The sequence below is a fragment of the Suillus subaureus genome, assembly GCF_016647635.1.
Source record: "Suillus subaureus strain MN1 chromosome Unknown BJ212scaffold_54, whole genome shotgun sequence".
Taxonomy (NCBI): Eukaryota; Fungi; Basidiomycota; class Agaricomycetes; order Boletales; family Suillaceae; genus Suillus; species Suillus subaureus.
Genome location: NW_024538610.1, coordinates 81,976 through 96,994, shown reverse-complemented (window position 1 = coordinate 96,994; position 15,019 = coordinate 81,976). Strand labels below are relative to the sequence as shown.

The following is a 15,019-nucleotide window of genomic DNA, read 5'->3' as shown; positions in this document are numbered from 1 at the left end:
AGCGACGGCTAGCTGCGGTCATGATGTAATACAGATATGATGAAAGGTTTAGCCTAATGATGGCGCAACGAGGCACAGTCATGACGTAATACACAGGTGAGGGAAAGAAGAAGACGAAAAAGAGATAGGGGTAGCCATGATTGTAACAGGATCCTCCACTGATATAAAATAATCATTAGATTTACGTGTCATGCAGGTTCGTGCAGTCTTCTCTTTGCCGCAAACAGTATTGAAACAGTATTTCGATCCTCAGAACCCTCCACCACAGCATCTTGCCTACATCGAATGGTTTTCAGCCTTCAGTCCTTTACCAGATCCACACTCTGGGTTGTACAAGGTCACATGGGTAATTCGTGATGGCGAACGCCAAGTGTTGATTGTGCCTGTATCTTTAATCTGTCGAAGTGCTCACTTACTGCCTAAGTGGGGAGGAGCTGTTCCTGCAGAACGGACGAGTTTAGATGTTCTTGATGCATGCCCCTCATTTTTTTTGAACGTTTTCAAAGACACGTACACTTACTTCAATGTAGGATAGGACACATGCATAATGTTCGTGAAAGTGTAGTTTTACATGGTAATAACTGAAAAATCTGAGTAAAGTCGAGTAAAACAACATAATGTTGTGAATATATGGGTAATTCCCATGGGAGGTTTTTCCTGAAGATTGTGGCATGTTCGAAAGTCCCGGAGCCAGTACGGAAGTTTTAGTTCTTCTAGCTGCTACCCGCTGCTACAGTCATTTCAAAAGAAGCGCTGTGCTACGCGCTGCTACGAGTCACTTCGCTCGGCAGTACTGGGTTTCCTGATGTAATATGACATTTCAATATGTTCATTGGTTTACTGATGTCCATCACAGGAGCAATATCGGGTGCTTGGAGACCGCAAGTTCGAACAGGCCAGATCATTAGCCGGGCTGCCCAAGTGAGCGGATCCACCAGAAGTATAACCAATGACTAATTGATCCTCCTTGCTTCAAAGAAACACCTCCAATTACTACAACATAATTGCGACTTCAGAAGCTTCAATTGCGGGGGGGTTGCCTATGGCACCCGCCACTAGTACTCACTGGCAGTTAGCCATAACAAAATAAATTTTACAAGCTAAAATCAGTTACTCAAGTGGAGTTCGGGAAGAACGTTTTGCACGAACCGTGACTTGTAGTGCGTTCCACCGCGCCCGACGCCGGCCCGCCCCGGCATCATGACCATTCATTATAAAAGGCATCTGGTCAGTTACATGTATCCCAACAATTGGGTTGCAACATGCTGCCCAACCTTCTGATTTGTGGTATCCTTGCAAGCGCTATTTTCGCGAGTTGTGGTGCTGCAGTGACGACTGTCAGTGTTAATGGCACGGCTGCCCACAGCATTCCGCCTCTGCTTTGTAAGTTGGGACATTTACCTGCGACCCAATTTTGCATTAACGTACCACTCAGTTGGACAGATGTTCGAGGCAAGTGAAACTCGTGCTGCTTTCTGACATGTAACATATCGGTGACTTGTAGGATATCAGTGTGCGTTTCCTTTAATGTTCGACCGTGGCTTATTCATCAGTTCCTCATTATAGTATGTAAGAGCATATCATCATGGTCAAGATAATTTTGAGTGCTTTTAAAATAACGTCTACCCTCTTGCGCAGAGCGGTGATGGTGGCATCTACGCCGAGTGTCAGTGCTTCATCAAATTCACGTGCCTGGCATGTTGCTGAGGTTCTTTCTTTTGCAAGTGCTTCAAAATCGCGCCTTCCAGCAGGTGACACCAAGTAAGATCCATATAACTATATCTTCCGAACTGTAATCCTGAAACGTATCTAGATATAATTGATGCTCTCTTCGGCTGGGCTCCAATTAACGGCACGTCCATCAATGTTATTGCTGACCCCATCCCGCTCTCCGATGCCCTGCCCAACTCTCTTGAGGTTACCATCCCATCTGGCTCCTCTGTTCAAGTCGGATTCGGCAATGAGGGTTATTGGGGTATGTCCAATCAACCTCAGGACTTGTGCATCAGGTTCACTGTCTTCCCTCTAGGCATAAACGTCAATGCCTCTTGGACTTACAACGCTTCTTTCTACTACAGATTCCCAAGCGCATCCGATTTTTCTGGCAAAGTCACTGTCATGCTTCAGTCTTCTATTGGCGCAGTCTATGCAAGCGCTTCTGTGCCTGTCTCCGGCTCCACCACAACATGGACGCAGGTCGTGGTGCATCTCACACCTTCCTCAAGCCCTGTGTCAACTACAAATATTTTCACGGTCACGGTCGATGGTTCCAGCGCCATCGTAGGGACGATCAACTTCGCAATGTTCTCTCTCTTCCCTCCAACATTCAAGGGCAGAGCCAATGGCCTGCGTATGGACATTGCGCAGGCGTGTTTTCATCTAGGGTTAAAGCAACATATTCTGACAGTAACACGTAGACATTGTATGATATGAAGCCTTCGTTCTTCCGTTTTCCTGGTGGTAATAACTTGGTAGGGCTCCGTATAGCGTCATATTCATCTACGCTGACTATCTTTGTAGGAGGTAAACATAAATGTTGACCGGCCTATTTGTGGACTCGATCGTTAACGCGACACCAGGGCCAAAGCTTTTCTACACGCTGGCAATGGAACGCGACAGTAGGTAACCTTATTGACCGTCCAGGACGCATGGGTGACTGGGGATACGTCAACACTGAGTCCGCGCCATTCTCGTGAATTTGACTCCGCCATCAATAACAAATTACCCTCTCCTTTTTTCAGTGGTCTCGGTCTTCTCGAGTACATGTATCTTTGCGAAGATATGGAAATGGAACCCATTATGGCTGTATGGGCAGGTATATAGCAGGCGTGCATACCATATTGTTTGCATGTTTATTTCACATACAGGGTACTCGCTTGACGGAGCCAGCCTCCCTGAGACCGATCTCGCGCCATACATCCAACAGGCAATCGACCAGATTAATTTTGTCATCGGTGACTCCGCCACGAGTAAACCAGCTGCCCTGCGTGCATCTCTTGGTCACCCAGAACCATTCCATCTGCAGTATGTCGAAATTGGCAATGAAGACTTCTTCGCATCAGAATCGTGAGTCATCTATTTAAAACTAACGGATGGATGAGCATGTCAATGATACACCACAAGGTATATATACCGCTGGAGAGATTTCGCGGGCAACTTGACGGCTACATTCCCTCAGCTGAGTGAGCGCCACACTGCTGTCCAGGAGCTTGCCTCTGGCTGATACATTTCTCGGTAGAGTTCATCGCGACCTCATACCCCTTCAATCCCACTCTCGATCCCATCCCAAAGCAGTATGACAACCACGTGTACCAGACACCTGGCTGGTTCGCAGAAAACGCATTCTACTACGATTCTGTCGAGGTTCGTACGCTCTGCATTCGCCTCACGTCATCATGGGAACCTGAATGTGACACGGCCGAAAGCGAGATGGCACTTACTACTTTGAGGGCGAATATGCTGTTGTGTCAACTAACGCCAGCGATATCTTCGGCAAACCCAATAACGGTCGCCTCGTATACCCTGATATGCAAGGTGTGCACTCTCTCGTGGTGATGAACCATACCTGACGCCAGGATAGGATCTTCAGGAGAAGCTGCATTCATGACCGGTCTCGAGCGTAACAGTGATATCGTCTTTGCTGCGTCGTATGCTCCCTTGTTAATGGTGAGCGGACTTTGCATACTGCAACTAGAGTCAACACTAATAATCGCACTGTAGAACACTGCCAACTATCAGTGGTCTCCTAGCCTTATTGCCTTTGAGTGAGTCGCTCACAACAATCGAAGATACGCATCAGATTCATGTCCCCTCAGTGCGTCAGATGTATACCCATCAACCAGCTTCTACACACAACAGGTAGTGATATTTGATATCTGAGTATAACTGCGTCCCTCAAACATCTGCTGCAGCTCTTCAGTCTCAACCGTGGAACCGAATATTTACCAAGCACCCTGCCTCAAAATGGCACACTCCACTGGAGTGTCACGCGCGATGCACCCACCAACACGATTATCATCAAGGTACTCTACTTCTTCTGTCGGCTGTGACGATGTTGATATTTCGTTATCAAGATTGCCAACACGGGCATGACAGCTGAAGAAATGTCATTCGAGCTTCCCTTCGACGGTGTTCACGGCACTGGCACTGCGACAGTGCTCTCAGGCTCTGCCACTGCAAACAACTCGCCCGAGACTTCCAAGGCTGTCAAGCCCGTCACTTCACAGATTAAAACAGGTATGAGTTTCTCATACACTGCCCCAGCGTACAGTGTCAATGTGCTGCGAGTGGAGGCGAAGTAGGGGATAGAGTATCGCTTGGCAACATGTGCATGTCACACCAAAATAAAGAGCCTCATACCAGGCGATTGATGTTTTTGTTATCTTTTATGACTCAAATGTCAATGTTGGCGTACATAGATTACTGAACATTTTGGCAAGTTTTGTTATTTGCCAAAAAATGTGGACAAAAATCGATACTCGATCCGTTCAATCCAGGCGGAGATCTAGACACTGGTCATTAGGCTTGAGAAGGTCGGCTTGGATGTACTTGATGAACCAGATTACGCTGAAAGACAATCCGGCCATACCATACCAGAGCCTGGAGGGTGCAATAATTGGTATGGTACGAAGACCGCTGCCCGCACTCTCCCTCCCCACTCCTGCTACAATAGGAGGTATGCATGACATTATGTTCTATGATGTAGTACAATAGAGTCGGACACTATAATAAAAAGTCGTTCGTTCAGCTTGATGGAGCGGACTGCGACAGCGTTGGTGACTTTGGCATGATATTCCACAGCTCCTTCTTCTGTATCATTGTTAGTTTCACGTCCTTCCCGACGTATGGCTTCAGCTAATTTCAGAATAGCAATGGACGGGGGGAGATATTGGACGAGGGGCGGATACACGTGTTCGCGAAGAGTCAGATGCAAATGAAGAGAATGGCAAAATGAAAAGATGTCAGAAAAGTAGTGAATCGATAACACCTATATAACGCACCTCGCTTTTCTTGATCTCCTCTATGCTTGGCGCGACGAATACCCTCACTTTCTCATCCAGTAAACGGTACTTCGACGTGCCTCGGATGACATGTTTTCCTGGAGCACCTGTGCGGTGTCCACCAGGGAGAAAGGCTTGCCTAGTTCCTGCGTACAGTGTGAGCATCGAAATGAGAGGACCGGTCGTTTAGACGGAAACCATAATGAGAGACAACCCGACGAAATGAGAAATTGACAGCAAAGTGTATTCCACAATTCCAAGAGAGAAAGTTGCTTGGCTTACCTTTATAGAAGTCCTTGTTCCCCCGCTTTGGCGTCAAAGCTCGCCGCGAAGCTTTCGAAAGACAGACGGCCGTGAAGAACATCGATGAATGGCTTCAAGTCTATCGAACTCGGAGAAATTTCAGTGCCTCTGCTTACATAACCAACTCGACATCTTCCTCGAAAGCTTGAAGAGTTCAATACACACGATCATGGGCAAAAAGAATACTCTGAACGCTCCGTCCTCCCATGCGACCAGACCAAGACGTGGTGGACGCGCACAACGACATAAGAGCGCGAGAACCTTCCGGCAATCCCAACCGTTGTCTAGCTTCCCCGAGGACTCTGCCAAGCCTTCAAGCATTATCGAAGATGACAGCTCAAATCATTCCTCAGGTGAAGATGATGAATGCGAGTGATTTTACAAGGTAGTTGAACGACCACTCATGAGCGCACAGTTGTGCGACCGCACATCGATGTACCCGTGGCGATGTGGGTGCGTTAACTTGTCATTCGCTCTGTGCCATCTTTTTAATACAAATTATGAAGGATTTCGACCATTGTGATCCACGCCGATGCTCTGGGAAGAAACTCGCCCGCCTCGGTCTCATAACGGAGCTGAGGGTGGGATCCAGATTTCGAGGCGTAGTCGTATCGTGCGTCCGTCTCGTTGTAAACGTCCATTCACTCACTCTAACATCATTCATTGCCGCCAGTCCAAAAGGGATCCTTGTCGTGAGCCCAGCAGACAAAGAGATCGTTGGACGAGACGGTATTGCCGTTGTCGAATGTTCTTGGGCCCGCATAGATGACGTCCCATTCTCGAAAATTGTCAGCCCACACGAACGGCTTCGTAAGTCCATTCTTCTCTTACACATCTCTCTGGTCGACAATGGGTCATTTGCAGTCCCCTACTTGCTTGCCGCCAACCCCACTAATTACGGCAAGCCTTGGCGGTTGAACTGCGTCGAGGCACTTGCAGCGACTTTCTACATTACAGGGTTCGATCAGCATGCGGAGACCCTGCTCAGTTCATTTGGGTGGGGCGATTCTTTCTGGAAAGTTAATGGGTGCAGTTCTTCTACGATCATACTGCTCTTTGCTGATCCAAATATTGATGGTAGTCCGTACCTCAAACGATACCAAACGTGCGCATCAGCAGAAGAGGTCGCCGTGATGCAGGAGACTATCATTGCAGAGCTCCAGGAGAGCTATGAAGAATCACGCAGGAAGAAAGGTTTGCATTTCTGTTTGTATGTTTCAATATCTCATGTCTAGAAGATGCAGCTAGGAGCACTGAGGATCTTCTCGTGCGGAATCCCAATCATGACATCCCCAGTGATGATGATGGGTCAAGCCCTGCGTCAGAGGGCGACCTAGAGTGATGTCACTGAAGGTAAAACATTTAGTTTAAATTACTCTGCCATGGTGTCCTTTGGCCTGTTTGCTGGTCCTAAAAATCATTGAGCAATCTTACGGATGCAACATGTTCTTAACTAATCTCTTGAAGCTTCCATGAAAGTTCCGCATTGAATGCCATAGATGGGAGATACAAACCTGCTAGCGCGGTATGAACAGTATCTGGTATGTGGGCATTGTTGAGTTATAAATCATGCTACAATTGTACAAGAAATTCTTTCGATGTATGTAGACCAGAGGCTGAAGAAAGTATCTTATGAGCGTAGGTAATCAAGACTCCAGTGAAATGCATTCAATAATCCATAAGAACGCCCCAAATCGGCCATGCAACTGCAAGAACCTCGTGGAGCCGGGTCGTGAAGGTAATAGTTGCCCTCAGTTTTGCCCACTCCACATACTGGCTGCCACACGTAGCACTCCAGATATCCTGAATAGCAGCTCCCGTATCAAGCCTTTGAATTTCTTGCTAATATTGTGCCACATATATCAGGTCCGTTGAATACGATGCTACACTAGAGGGTATCACTATCAAATGCATTTAGGCGTCTTTAGCCAACAAGAGTGATGGCTGGGATATTTGCGCATTTGTGATTTCCTTGTAAATAAGTACTGAAGCTTCGCTCAATGAATAGACACATTGCAGTGGCATCTTGGCATACCTTTGAGATCCTCTTTTTCTAGAGCCTCGCCATTGTCGAAGTCGAAGAAGGAAGGGTCGATGGGGTCGGCCATGGGCTCGTCATCAGGGTCATGGTAAGGCTGTTGCGCGCGGTCAGCGAGAAAATGATTGAGAAAGAAATGCAGACTTCGAAGTAAGGGTGTTGTAGAGCCTCGACAACAGTTATTCGTCGTCTTGGGCTGAATGTTAGGCATTTCTCTAAGAAATCTATTGCCTGTGGGAAGGAATGTCTCAGTTGTTGTGAACACAGGTGTCAGATATGCGGGAAATGGGGTGACAACTCACAAGAGGGTTGGCGGCTGGGAAGAGCTGGGAAAATGATTTGCTCTTGCGGAACGGCAGTGCACGGATGTATTCTCTTGATCGTTGAGAGGAGATGGCATAGAAGTCATCGATGGAGGGTGTGCCGAGGACGTCTAATATAATTGATAGCTGGTCGTGATCTGATTTAACAAGGTTGAGGGGCGATATAGGGTTCATATAATGTGTGCATGATTTGGATTATACTTACCTTAATGTGGCGATGGGAATTAGGAACGTGAGTAACTGGACAAAGGATGAAGGGAAATATCATACAATCACGTCCGGGAAATAGAGGTTTCCCGCTGAGCATTTCGGCGAGGACACAACCAACGCTCCACATGTCAATCGCGCGAGTGTATTCTTTGAAGGTAAGCATGACCTCGGGTGCACGGTACCATCTTAAGATGCCGGGTTGGTCATGACAAGTTGTATAGAACTGATAGTCAAACATACCTAGTCGCGACATACTCGGTCATGAAAGTGCTACTATCATTAGCAACATTTGGCGGCGGTCGGGCAGAACGAGCTAGACCAAAGTCGCAAACCTGGGGGGTGCTTAAAGCTGCACGCATATGTAGAACGAAGTTAACGGCACGTACCTTGAGGTCGCAATTGGCATTCAATAACAAATTGGAAGGTTTTAAGTCTCGATGGAGAACGTCTGCGGAGTGGAGTGCTTTCAAGGCACGTAATGCCTGGAAAGAGGGGAAATCGTTCGGTACCGAGGCTTATACTTGGTGTATGTGTATTCTGCGGCGTACCTGATAAATGAAATACTGACAGTGGTCGTCACTCAATTGCTGTGTACGTATGACGCGATGCAGGTCGGTTTCCATCAGTTCCTGAACGAGGTATACCTCTCTGAATTGATCGAAGCTTGGAGGTTGGAGGATATCGAGGATAGAAATGATATTCTCGTGACGGAAATGGCGAAGGAGTTTTATCTCGCGTAAGGTTCGAAGGCAGAACATGGAATGATCGAATGGTGCTATACGTTTTATAGCTACCTTGCGTTGGGAAGGGTGATGTATTGCTGAACTAAGAGGAAATTGAGCAGCTGACTTGTAATACGCAGATAGGATATGACAATACCAGACGATACCATATGCGCCCTCTCCAATGAGCTCGAGAACCCGGTAAGATTTATCGGCGCAAAAATCCTCAAGAGAGAGATCCATGGTCTGCAATTTAGTTCACGGAAGATAGAAGAACAGATAGATGGACAGTACTTACATGCCGAACAATAACAAGGTTAATATTGGGGGGTTGAGATCGGGTAGAAAATAGGGGGGTTATCCGGTTAATATTGCTGATGGCTTATCAATCAATATGATAATAATTTAATTCCTTAAACGAGCAATCTCCAAGCACCTGCCAAGGCACTTTCCAACTCAGGTTTTCTCCTGCTCGTCCCGTTCTCCTCCTCCTCCCCTCCCTTCTTTATTACAATATCCTTTGATCATGCCTTCAAACGAAAAATTGGATTCTGAAAAACTTTCAGAGCATGACACCGAGAGATATCCGGATTCTGACCGTGACAAGGATAAATCTCACAAGTCAAAGTCTTCTTCAAAGTGTACTACAAGTCTTCTCTCCTCTTCCTGTCCTAAACTTATTTATTTATTTTCTAGCCAAAGATCTCTCCCATGTACCTTGTAAATTCTTCAAAGTTGGTGCTTGCACAGCAGGTTCCTCTTGCCCATTCTCCCATAACGTCCAAGAGCCTGGTCAGCAGAAGGACGTCTGCGCATGGTTCGTCAAGGGAAACTGCAAGTTTGGCCACAAGTGTGCTTTAGCACATGTTCTTCCTGGCCAGAGTATGTCTATGGACAGGAAAAATAAGAAGTCGGCTCAGCTCGCTGCCAATGCTGCGGGAAGTGGTGGTCCGAAAGATAGTTCAAAAGCAGGAAGGAGTGTCAAGAAAGATCCTCATGCGCATAACGGCTCAGGAGGCGCCTCTGCTGCAGGAAATGTTCGTGGAGGTCTTCTTTCCGGTTCTACGGCCCCTACAAGGTCTCTCAGCGCTTCCTCTCGTCCCCCAATTTCCATGCCATTAAAGGCCACAATTTCACCATCTGCCCCTGCTCCACCCCTCAAAGATACCGATTTCGCTTCATTTTCCCTCCCAGATGACACAGAAAAGTTGCCAGCAGCGCCTCTTCAGAGACGACCCACGCCACCACTCGAACCCGAGTCACCAGCACCTGCTCAAGCTAGCGAGTTTAAGGAAGACCGCAAAAGTCCCTCCCCACCAACACTCCCTCTCAGCATGCCGAGCACACGACGTTCAGGTCTATCACATCGTCCTACAGATTCCGCGGATCTTGGCCCCATTGGATCCCCGCCACGTGGCTCCCTTCCCCGCACTGGACTCGCCAATGGATTTTCACCTGGCACATCGCCTGCTGCTGCTCCAGTCTCATCCACGCTACCTGCTCAGTCTCAGACTGTATTCCAATCATATGATGCCAAACCCTCAATACTGGACCCGAAACATCGTTCCGGGCTCGCCGCATCTCTCGGCACGTGGAAAACAGAGCTTGGTCCCGTCCCCTCGCAAGTTGTCACTCGTGGGGACGGAAGCCTTAATATGCGTGGTCTCGATCACGAGATTGCTGTCGAAGATGAAGACCTAGAGGAGTTCCTGCCAAGCTCCCTCAATGACCTTTTGACCCCCGAGGAACGTTCTCGCAGAATGTCGCGTACAAATTCTGTCCGCCCTGCTCAGGTTCACAACAATGGTCTTGGTCTTGACCCTCCCTTCCTCACTGCACACTCGCAAGTGGAGGGTTCCCGCCACCATTATTCACGTTCCGTGCCTGCCACCTCGCTCCTCGGAGATGTAAAATCTATTTGGGCAGAGCGGACCGGAGGGCTTCCCGGTTCTCCTGACACATCTCATGCGTTCAATCTCGCAGTTGGCACGCCTAGTTCATTCAAATCCTCGAGCGGCTTCGGAGGTCGCTCCTTTACTAATGAAGACGTGAATCCATCTTCTTCCCTTCTTTCTCCATCCAATGCTTCTGCTGCTTTTCTCCCTTCTTTACACCAGTATTACCTTAACTCGAAGCCAAGTGGCATCCAGCGTTCCACCTCTGGACTCGGCCGACCTGCTGGATCCCCCCTACAGCCACCCACCCCTCAGAACCCACCCCCAACCTCATTCTCCCCCCCTCGTATCAGCTCTCTCGGTGGTCATCGTCCGCCGTTCGACGAACACGCATCTGGACGGCCTATTCCATTTGGTGAGGGTGAGGAGCGCCCAGCTGCTATTTCCCCCTCCATCCGGGCTCTGCAGGCGCACGCACCGGGGCAGAGTCTGCCGCAGGGGCTTGCAGCAGGTTACTCCCGCATCCACGCACTCCCAATGACAATGTCACCCTCCTCAGTTGCAGCCTTCAGCCCTGGCTCCAACAACAATCCATACTCCCTCAACCAGGACTGGGTCGGGGGCTCTGCAACCCAGGGCGACCATCTTTCCGCTGCAGATGTGGGAGGAATGCCTCTCTCAAGCTCAATGGCGGGCCTAGAGTCGATGTTCTCGCGCCTGTCGTACTCTGCTGCGGCCACGTCGCGGTCGCCACTGAACAGCGGCCTGGCGCATTCGCCAACGCAAGGCTCACCGCTGGGTATCCAGCGTGGCACGCCCGGCAGCCGGAACTGGCACGCGCAGAGCCCGTTGAGCAAGCCTGTTGTTACGGCGGATGATGATGAGCTATTCAGTATGGATGGATGAATAGTAAGCTCTGCATAGAATCAAAAGTAAGTGTTGAAAAAGCAAGTGTACGCGATGACGAATTGTTGTTGTAATTGCTAGCCGCGCCTCTGCTTTGGGTTCGGGAGGACGCCATACCTCACTAGTCACTCTCTTGTTGTATTGCATGGTGTATGTATGTGTGGGGGCCGCCAGATGCATCTACGTAAAATATATTTATACCACCTCTAATCATTGGTTCAGGTCATGATGTTAGTTACTGTTTTTTTTTTGTTGCCTGTGGCAGCCAGTCACACGTTTAAATTTTATTACACGGAATTTATATGAATGGGTGTGCCTGGAGTAGCTGAGGTGTTACATGTACGTTGTACTTAGACTCTGGTAGTATATGCCAAGCTAGTCACGAGCTATGTTTTACTCATTTTAAGTTCTCCAGATCTCCTGCAAGCCACCGCTGAGATCTAGACTCGAAGAGTGGTTGTTATAAATAGTTCATGAGCACGTGACCGCGTCAAGTCGCGACTTGTCTCAAGATGTTATAGCATGCTCTTCCGCCACAATCATGATTGAACCTACCCCCATTATTGACCTCACTACCTCCAGAGCTGCAGGAACGTCGTCAGCAACACATTTAATTACTGCCAAAAATCTTCAGGCTATGCTGGACGATGCAAGAGCGGGACTCCGAATAGTTAATGCTCGTGCTGAGCTATCCACACATATTTGGGACGGGATTGAAGAATGGGTTGGTGAGGATGGCGCTCTGGGACTCAAAGATCCCAAGATTGTTGAGAGCGATGTGCAAGCACAGATCGTGCGTGTTTTACATGTCCGAATCATGAATGATGGCTTATTGGTGATTCAACTGTCGATCCTCAATAATAGTCTTTCCTAAGGAAGCTTAAGTTTCTTTACCTGGAACAAAATGCAAAGGATAAATACGTGAAGACTATTGTCAGCGACGATGCCCCGCTGGTGACACCTGCACTAAATGAGGAACTTCGAGTACAGAATGAGGAGAAGAAGACTGCGCTACGTGAACACAAAGCGAAGCTAGCAGAAAGAAGGGATGATCTTCGAGCACTTTCTGGATTCGTAGAAGAAGGCGTGTATCGTGGACTGCTGCGTTTTTATACTCTTCATGCTAAACGATCAACGTAGATTATAAGAAAGCACAAGCCCTGACTCTCCAAGCATCCATGCTATCGCAGAAGATACTCGATGCACATTTATCACTTACTCGCTTGCGACAGGCCCATCCCCATCCTCGGCTCACAATAACCACAGCGAACCAGCAACTTGATGGTCAGGTAGAAGAGATGCAAGCACTAGACACGGAACTTGCAGATGCGCACGAGAAGATTGCTACTGTACGAGAGCGGATAAAAGTCGGGACGGGTCAGGTCGAGAAACTGAGGAGTGTTAGAGCAGAGGTGGAAAAGGCTGTGGAAATCGGTGCGGGTGAAAGAGTGGAAGACGGAAGAGTGGTTGGACTGTATGATTGGTGCGCAACTTCTAAGATAAGACTACTTGTTTCTGACTCTGATTTTATACAGGTTCTCAACCACAACCTCAACTCATCATGCGCTTGTTTCACTTCTCTCTGCACATAGTGAATCTGACAACGAGCTGCGCCTCACTTACTGCGTGCATGAGCGTGAGGTATGTATGACGTTGCTGTTCATACCTAACACGCGCCGCTTGGCCGAGGCAAGGGTGGAGGGTGTCGAGGAACGCGTAATCGGAGACGTCGTGGATGCACACGTCATGGAAAACGATGTATCTGGGCTTGTATGGGCTGTGCTCGCGAGAGCGAGGGCTACATAATATCATGCCTGTTGTCACTGGTTATTCCTTGTTGATACACGGGGGATAATGTGACGTCTACACGACAGTCACTTCTTTACTCCTGCGAGTTGTCTATTACCTGGGAGTCATCATTCACGGCCGCTGCACTTACAACATCTAATAGACCGTGGCTTGCCATAAAGGACGGACTGGGTGCATAATTCAGGTATGACTCGGCAAACGTTTAGATTGAGCCGGGTACCGAGCCTGTCGTCAGCCACAGAGGTTGAGAAGAAGGAAAAAAACTTGTTCCTGCGTTCGGGTGAGCACGGCATACCCCACACGAGAGCAGGGGGGCTGACAGCCCCTAGTGTTGTGGGCAGAACTGGCACTGCTAGGCAGATGGCAGAACCCCCAGTCAGAATGTGGCAGAACTCAAGGTGTACTACAGGCTCTCTACAACATCTAAGTCTGGAGGCTATCCTCTCAATTCACCTGTCGACAGGAAGTTCATAAAGGGGGATCCAACTTCTGCCAAGTCCAATAGATATTGGTAGAATTGCAACCACTGTGATGCCTGCAACGATGGACAATGTTCGAAACTCGGTAAGGTCTGTGCAGACCTTTGTTATCATGAGCATCACCGATGACTCGGACAAGCCAATTTGACAAATTGCCGGCATTGATATCGAAGTTGCCAAGCTGCAGCTCAAGACTGATTTAGAAGACGTTTGTAATGGGGAAAGAACAAAACGCAGAGAATTTGCCTTGGGATGTGAATGGACGGAAGTATATTAGAAGGAAGAGCATTCGACTTTGGGAAACTACCAACACTGTTGCGTATTGACGAAGGACTAGTGGCTGCAGCAGTGGTAGATGAGATGGTGGTCATGGACCATAGTGCACTGGCAAGGACTTGAGAACTGTGGCACACCATTAAAAAAAATGGTAATTCTGCCACCTGCCAAGCTGGCAGAACGTGATTCTGCCAAGTTCTGCCAGCAACACTAGCAACTTGCAGCAGTGGTGCAGCAATTTCCTAGTGCCCAGCTCGTATATAAAGAGCCTGCATAAGTTGGATTATGGGTGGACATCCAATTCCACTCACAGCTTCTCCCTACACATAAGATCGACGGTTTAACCAGAGTACGCTCCTCGTCAACTTCAAACGCTACTGACCGTCTATCTCCCTGTGTAGCGATATGTCAGAATTACGCGATGTAGCAAGAAAGCATATCTTAGTTTGAGAAGACTCGCGAAGCTGGCACAGACAGCCCAACCAGCGCAGACAACCCAGCTGGCGCAAACACAAACGATGCGAGTGCACAAAGAGGGGGTGTGGGCAGTCGCGTTCTTCAAAGACGGTCGACAAATCGTCACTGCTTCAGGGGATAAAACCCTGCGAATCTGGGACGTGGAGAAAAGAGCATTAGTAGGAGGGCCATTCGAAAGACACAGTGAGCGTGTGGTTTCAGTCGCTGTATCGCCAGACGATAGGCAAATTGCGAGTGGTGGAGGTGATAGAGCCATCATCATCTGGGATGCCAAGAGCAAGCAGATGGTATTTAAACCGCTGGTGAAGCATTCAGGCCTAGTTTGGTTGGTGCGTTTCTCCTCCGATAGCAAAAGGCTCGCAAGCGGTTCATATGATGGAAGAATTGTTATATGGGATGTGGAGACTGGTGCTGTCCTCTCAACACTCGTCGATGGTTTGCTGTTTTGTCTCACAGATGGGCTAACATTAGCATCGGGATCATATGATATCGTTCGGGTTTAGCGCACCGACATTAATGCCGAGGTTCTTCTCAGGATCGACGCTCACCAAGATTTTGTTATAAAAGTGTTGTGTGGTCGT

General features: G+C 48.4%; 6 protein-coding genes across 6 annotated transcripts; 4 read left to right on the top strand and 2 right to left on the bottom strand.

Annotated features, from left to right (window-relative positions):
• Nucleotides 1–1,262: 1,262 nt before the first annotated feature.
• On the top strand, nucleotides 1,263–4,301 carry BJ212DRAFT_1283841 (glycoside hydrolase family 51 protein; the record flags this gene model as incomplete). Its single annotated transcript, XM_041331781.1, is given in 17 exon segments — nucleotides 1,263–1,383; nucleotides 1,726–1,761; nucleotides 1,814–1,975; nucleotides 2,030–2,369; nucleotide 2,384; nucleotides 2,418–2,471; nucleotides 2,580–2,677; nucleotides 2,742–2,815; nucleotides 2,868–3,066; nucleotides 3,124–3,182; nucleotides 3,239–3,363; nucleotides 3,426–3,534; nucleotides 3,581–3,666; nucleotides 3,721–3,764; nucleotides 3,816–3,858; nucleotides 3,912–4,022; nucleotides 4,074–4,301. 17 exon segments carry the CDS (start codon nucleotides 1,263–1,265, stop codon nucleotides 4,299–4,301), a joined length of 1,890 nt encoding a protein of 629 aa, XP_041187178.1.
• Nucleotides 4,302–4,436: 135 nt separating this feature from the next.
• BJ212DRAFT_1392291 (uncharacterized protein) lies at nucleotides 4,437–5,382 on the bottom strand. Its single transcript, XM_041337056.1, has 3 exons — nucleotides 5,283–5,382; nucleotides 5,001–5,146; nucleotides 4,437–4,854 (listed from the first exon to the last, which is right to left on the bottom strand). Exons 1-3 carry the CDS (start codon nucleotides 5,362–5,364, stop codon nucleotides 4,744–4,746), a joined length of 339 nt encoding a protein of 112 aa, XP_041187177.1. The 5' UTR covers nucleotides 5,365–5,382; the 3' UTR covers nucleotides 4,437–4,743.
• A 90-nt stretch (nucleotides 5,383–5,472) lies between these two features.
• BJ212DRAFT_1486439 (DUF367 family protein) lies at nucleotides 5,473–6,645 on the top strand (the record flags this gene model as incomplete). Its single annotated transcript, XM_041341118.1, has 6 exons — nucleotides 5,473–5,656; nucleotides 5,719–5,756; nucleotides 5,810–5,916; nucleotides 5,977–6,113; nucleotides 6,168–6,497; nucleotides 6,542–6,645. 6 exons carry the CDS (start codon nucleotides 5,473–5,475, stop codon nucleotides 6,643–6,645), a joined length of 900 nt encoding a protein of 299 aa, XP_041187176.1.
• Nucleotides 6,646–6,736: 91 nt separating this feature from the next.
• On the bottom strand, nucleotides 6,737–8,839 carry BJ212DRAFT_1543472 (kinase-like domain-containing protein; the record flags this gene model as incomplete). The annotated part of the gene is made up of 9 exons (XM_041341857.1): nucleotides 6,737–7,288; nucleotides 7,339–7,438; nucleotides 7,486–7,572; nucleotides 7,644–7,801; nucleotides 7,935–8,059; nucleotides 8,115–8,206; nucleotides 8,261–8,356; nucleotides 8,423–8,699; nucleotides 8,754–8,839. 9 exons carry the CDS (start codon nucleotides 8,837–8,839, stop codon nucleotides 7,218–7,220), a joined length of 1,092 nt encoding a protein of 363 aa, XP_041187175.1. The 3' UTR covers nucleotides 6,737–7,217.
• A 283-nt stretch (nucleotides 8,840–9,122) lies between these two features.
• Nucleotides 9,123–11,397, top strand: BJ212DRAFT_1304100 (uncharacterized protein; the record flags this gene model as incomplete). The annotated part of the gene is made up of 2 exons (XM_041333544.1): nucleotides 9,123–9,237; nucleotides 9,293–11,397. 2 exons carry the CDS (start codon nucleotides 9,123–9,125, stop codon nucleotides 11,395–11,397), a joined length of 2,220 nt encoding a protein of 739 aa, XP_041187174.1.
• A 541-nt stretch (nucleotides 11,398–11,938) lies between these two features.
• BJ212DRAFT_1449625 (uncharacterized protein) lies at nucleotides 11,939–13,203 on the top strand (the record flags this gene model as incomplete). Its single annotated transcript, XM_041338724.1, has 4 exons — nucleotides 11,939–12,190; nucleotides 12,262–12,481; nucleotides 12,538–12,880; nucleotides 12,933–13,203. The coding sequence occupies 4 exons, from the start codon at nucleotides 11,939–11,941 to the stop codon at nucleotides 13,201–13,203; spliced, it is 1,086 nt and encodes a 361-aa protein (XP_041187173.1).
• Between the last annotated feature and the right edge of the window lie 1,816 nt (nucleotides 13,204–15,019).

Bases quoted from the DNA above. Each gene is read 5' to 3' on its own strand.
- BJ212DRAFT_1392291 (XM_041337056.1), bottom strand. From the start codon at position 5,364: ATGTTCTTCACGGCCGTCTGTCTTTCGAAAGCTTCGCGGCGAGCTTTG. The intron at 5,147-5,282 runs GTAAGCCAAGCA...CACTGTACGCAG, and splicing joins GAACAAGGACTTCTATAAAG to GAACTAGGCAAGCCTTTCTC. The intron at 4,855-5,000 runs GTGCGTTATATA...TTCTGAAATTAG, and splicing joins AGGAGATCAAGAAAAGCGAG to CTGAAGCCATACGTCGGGAA.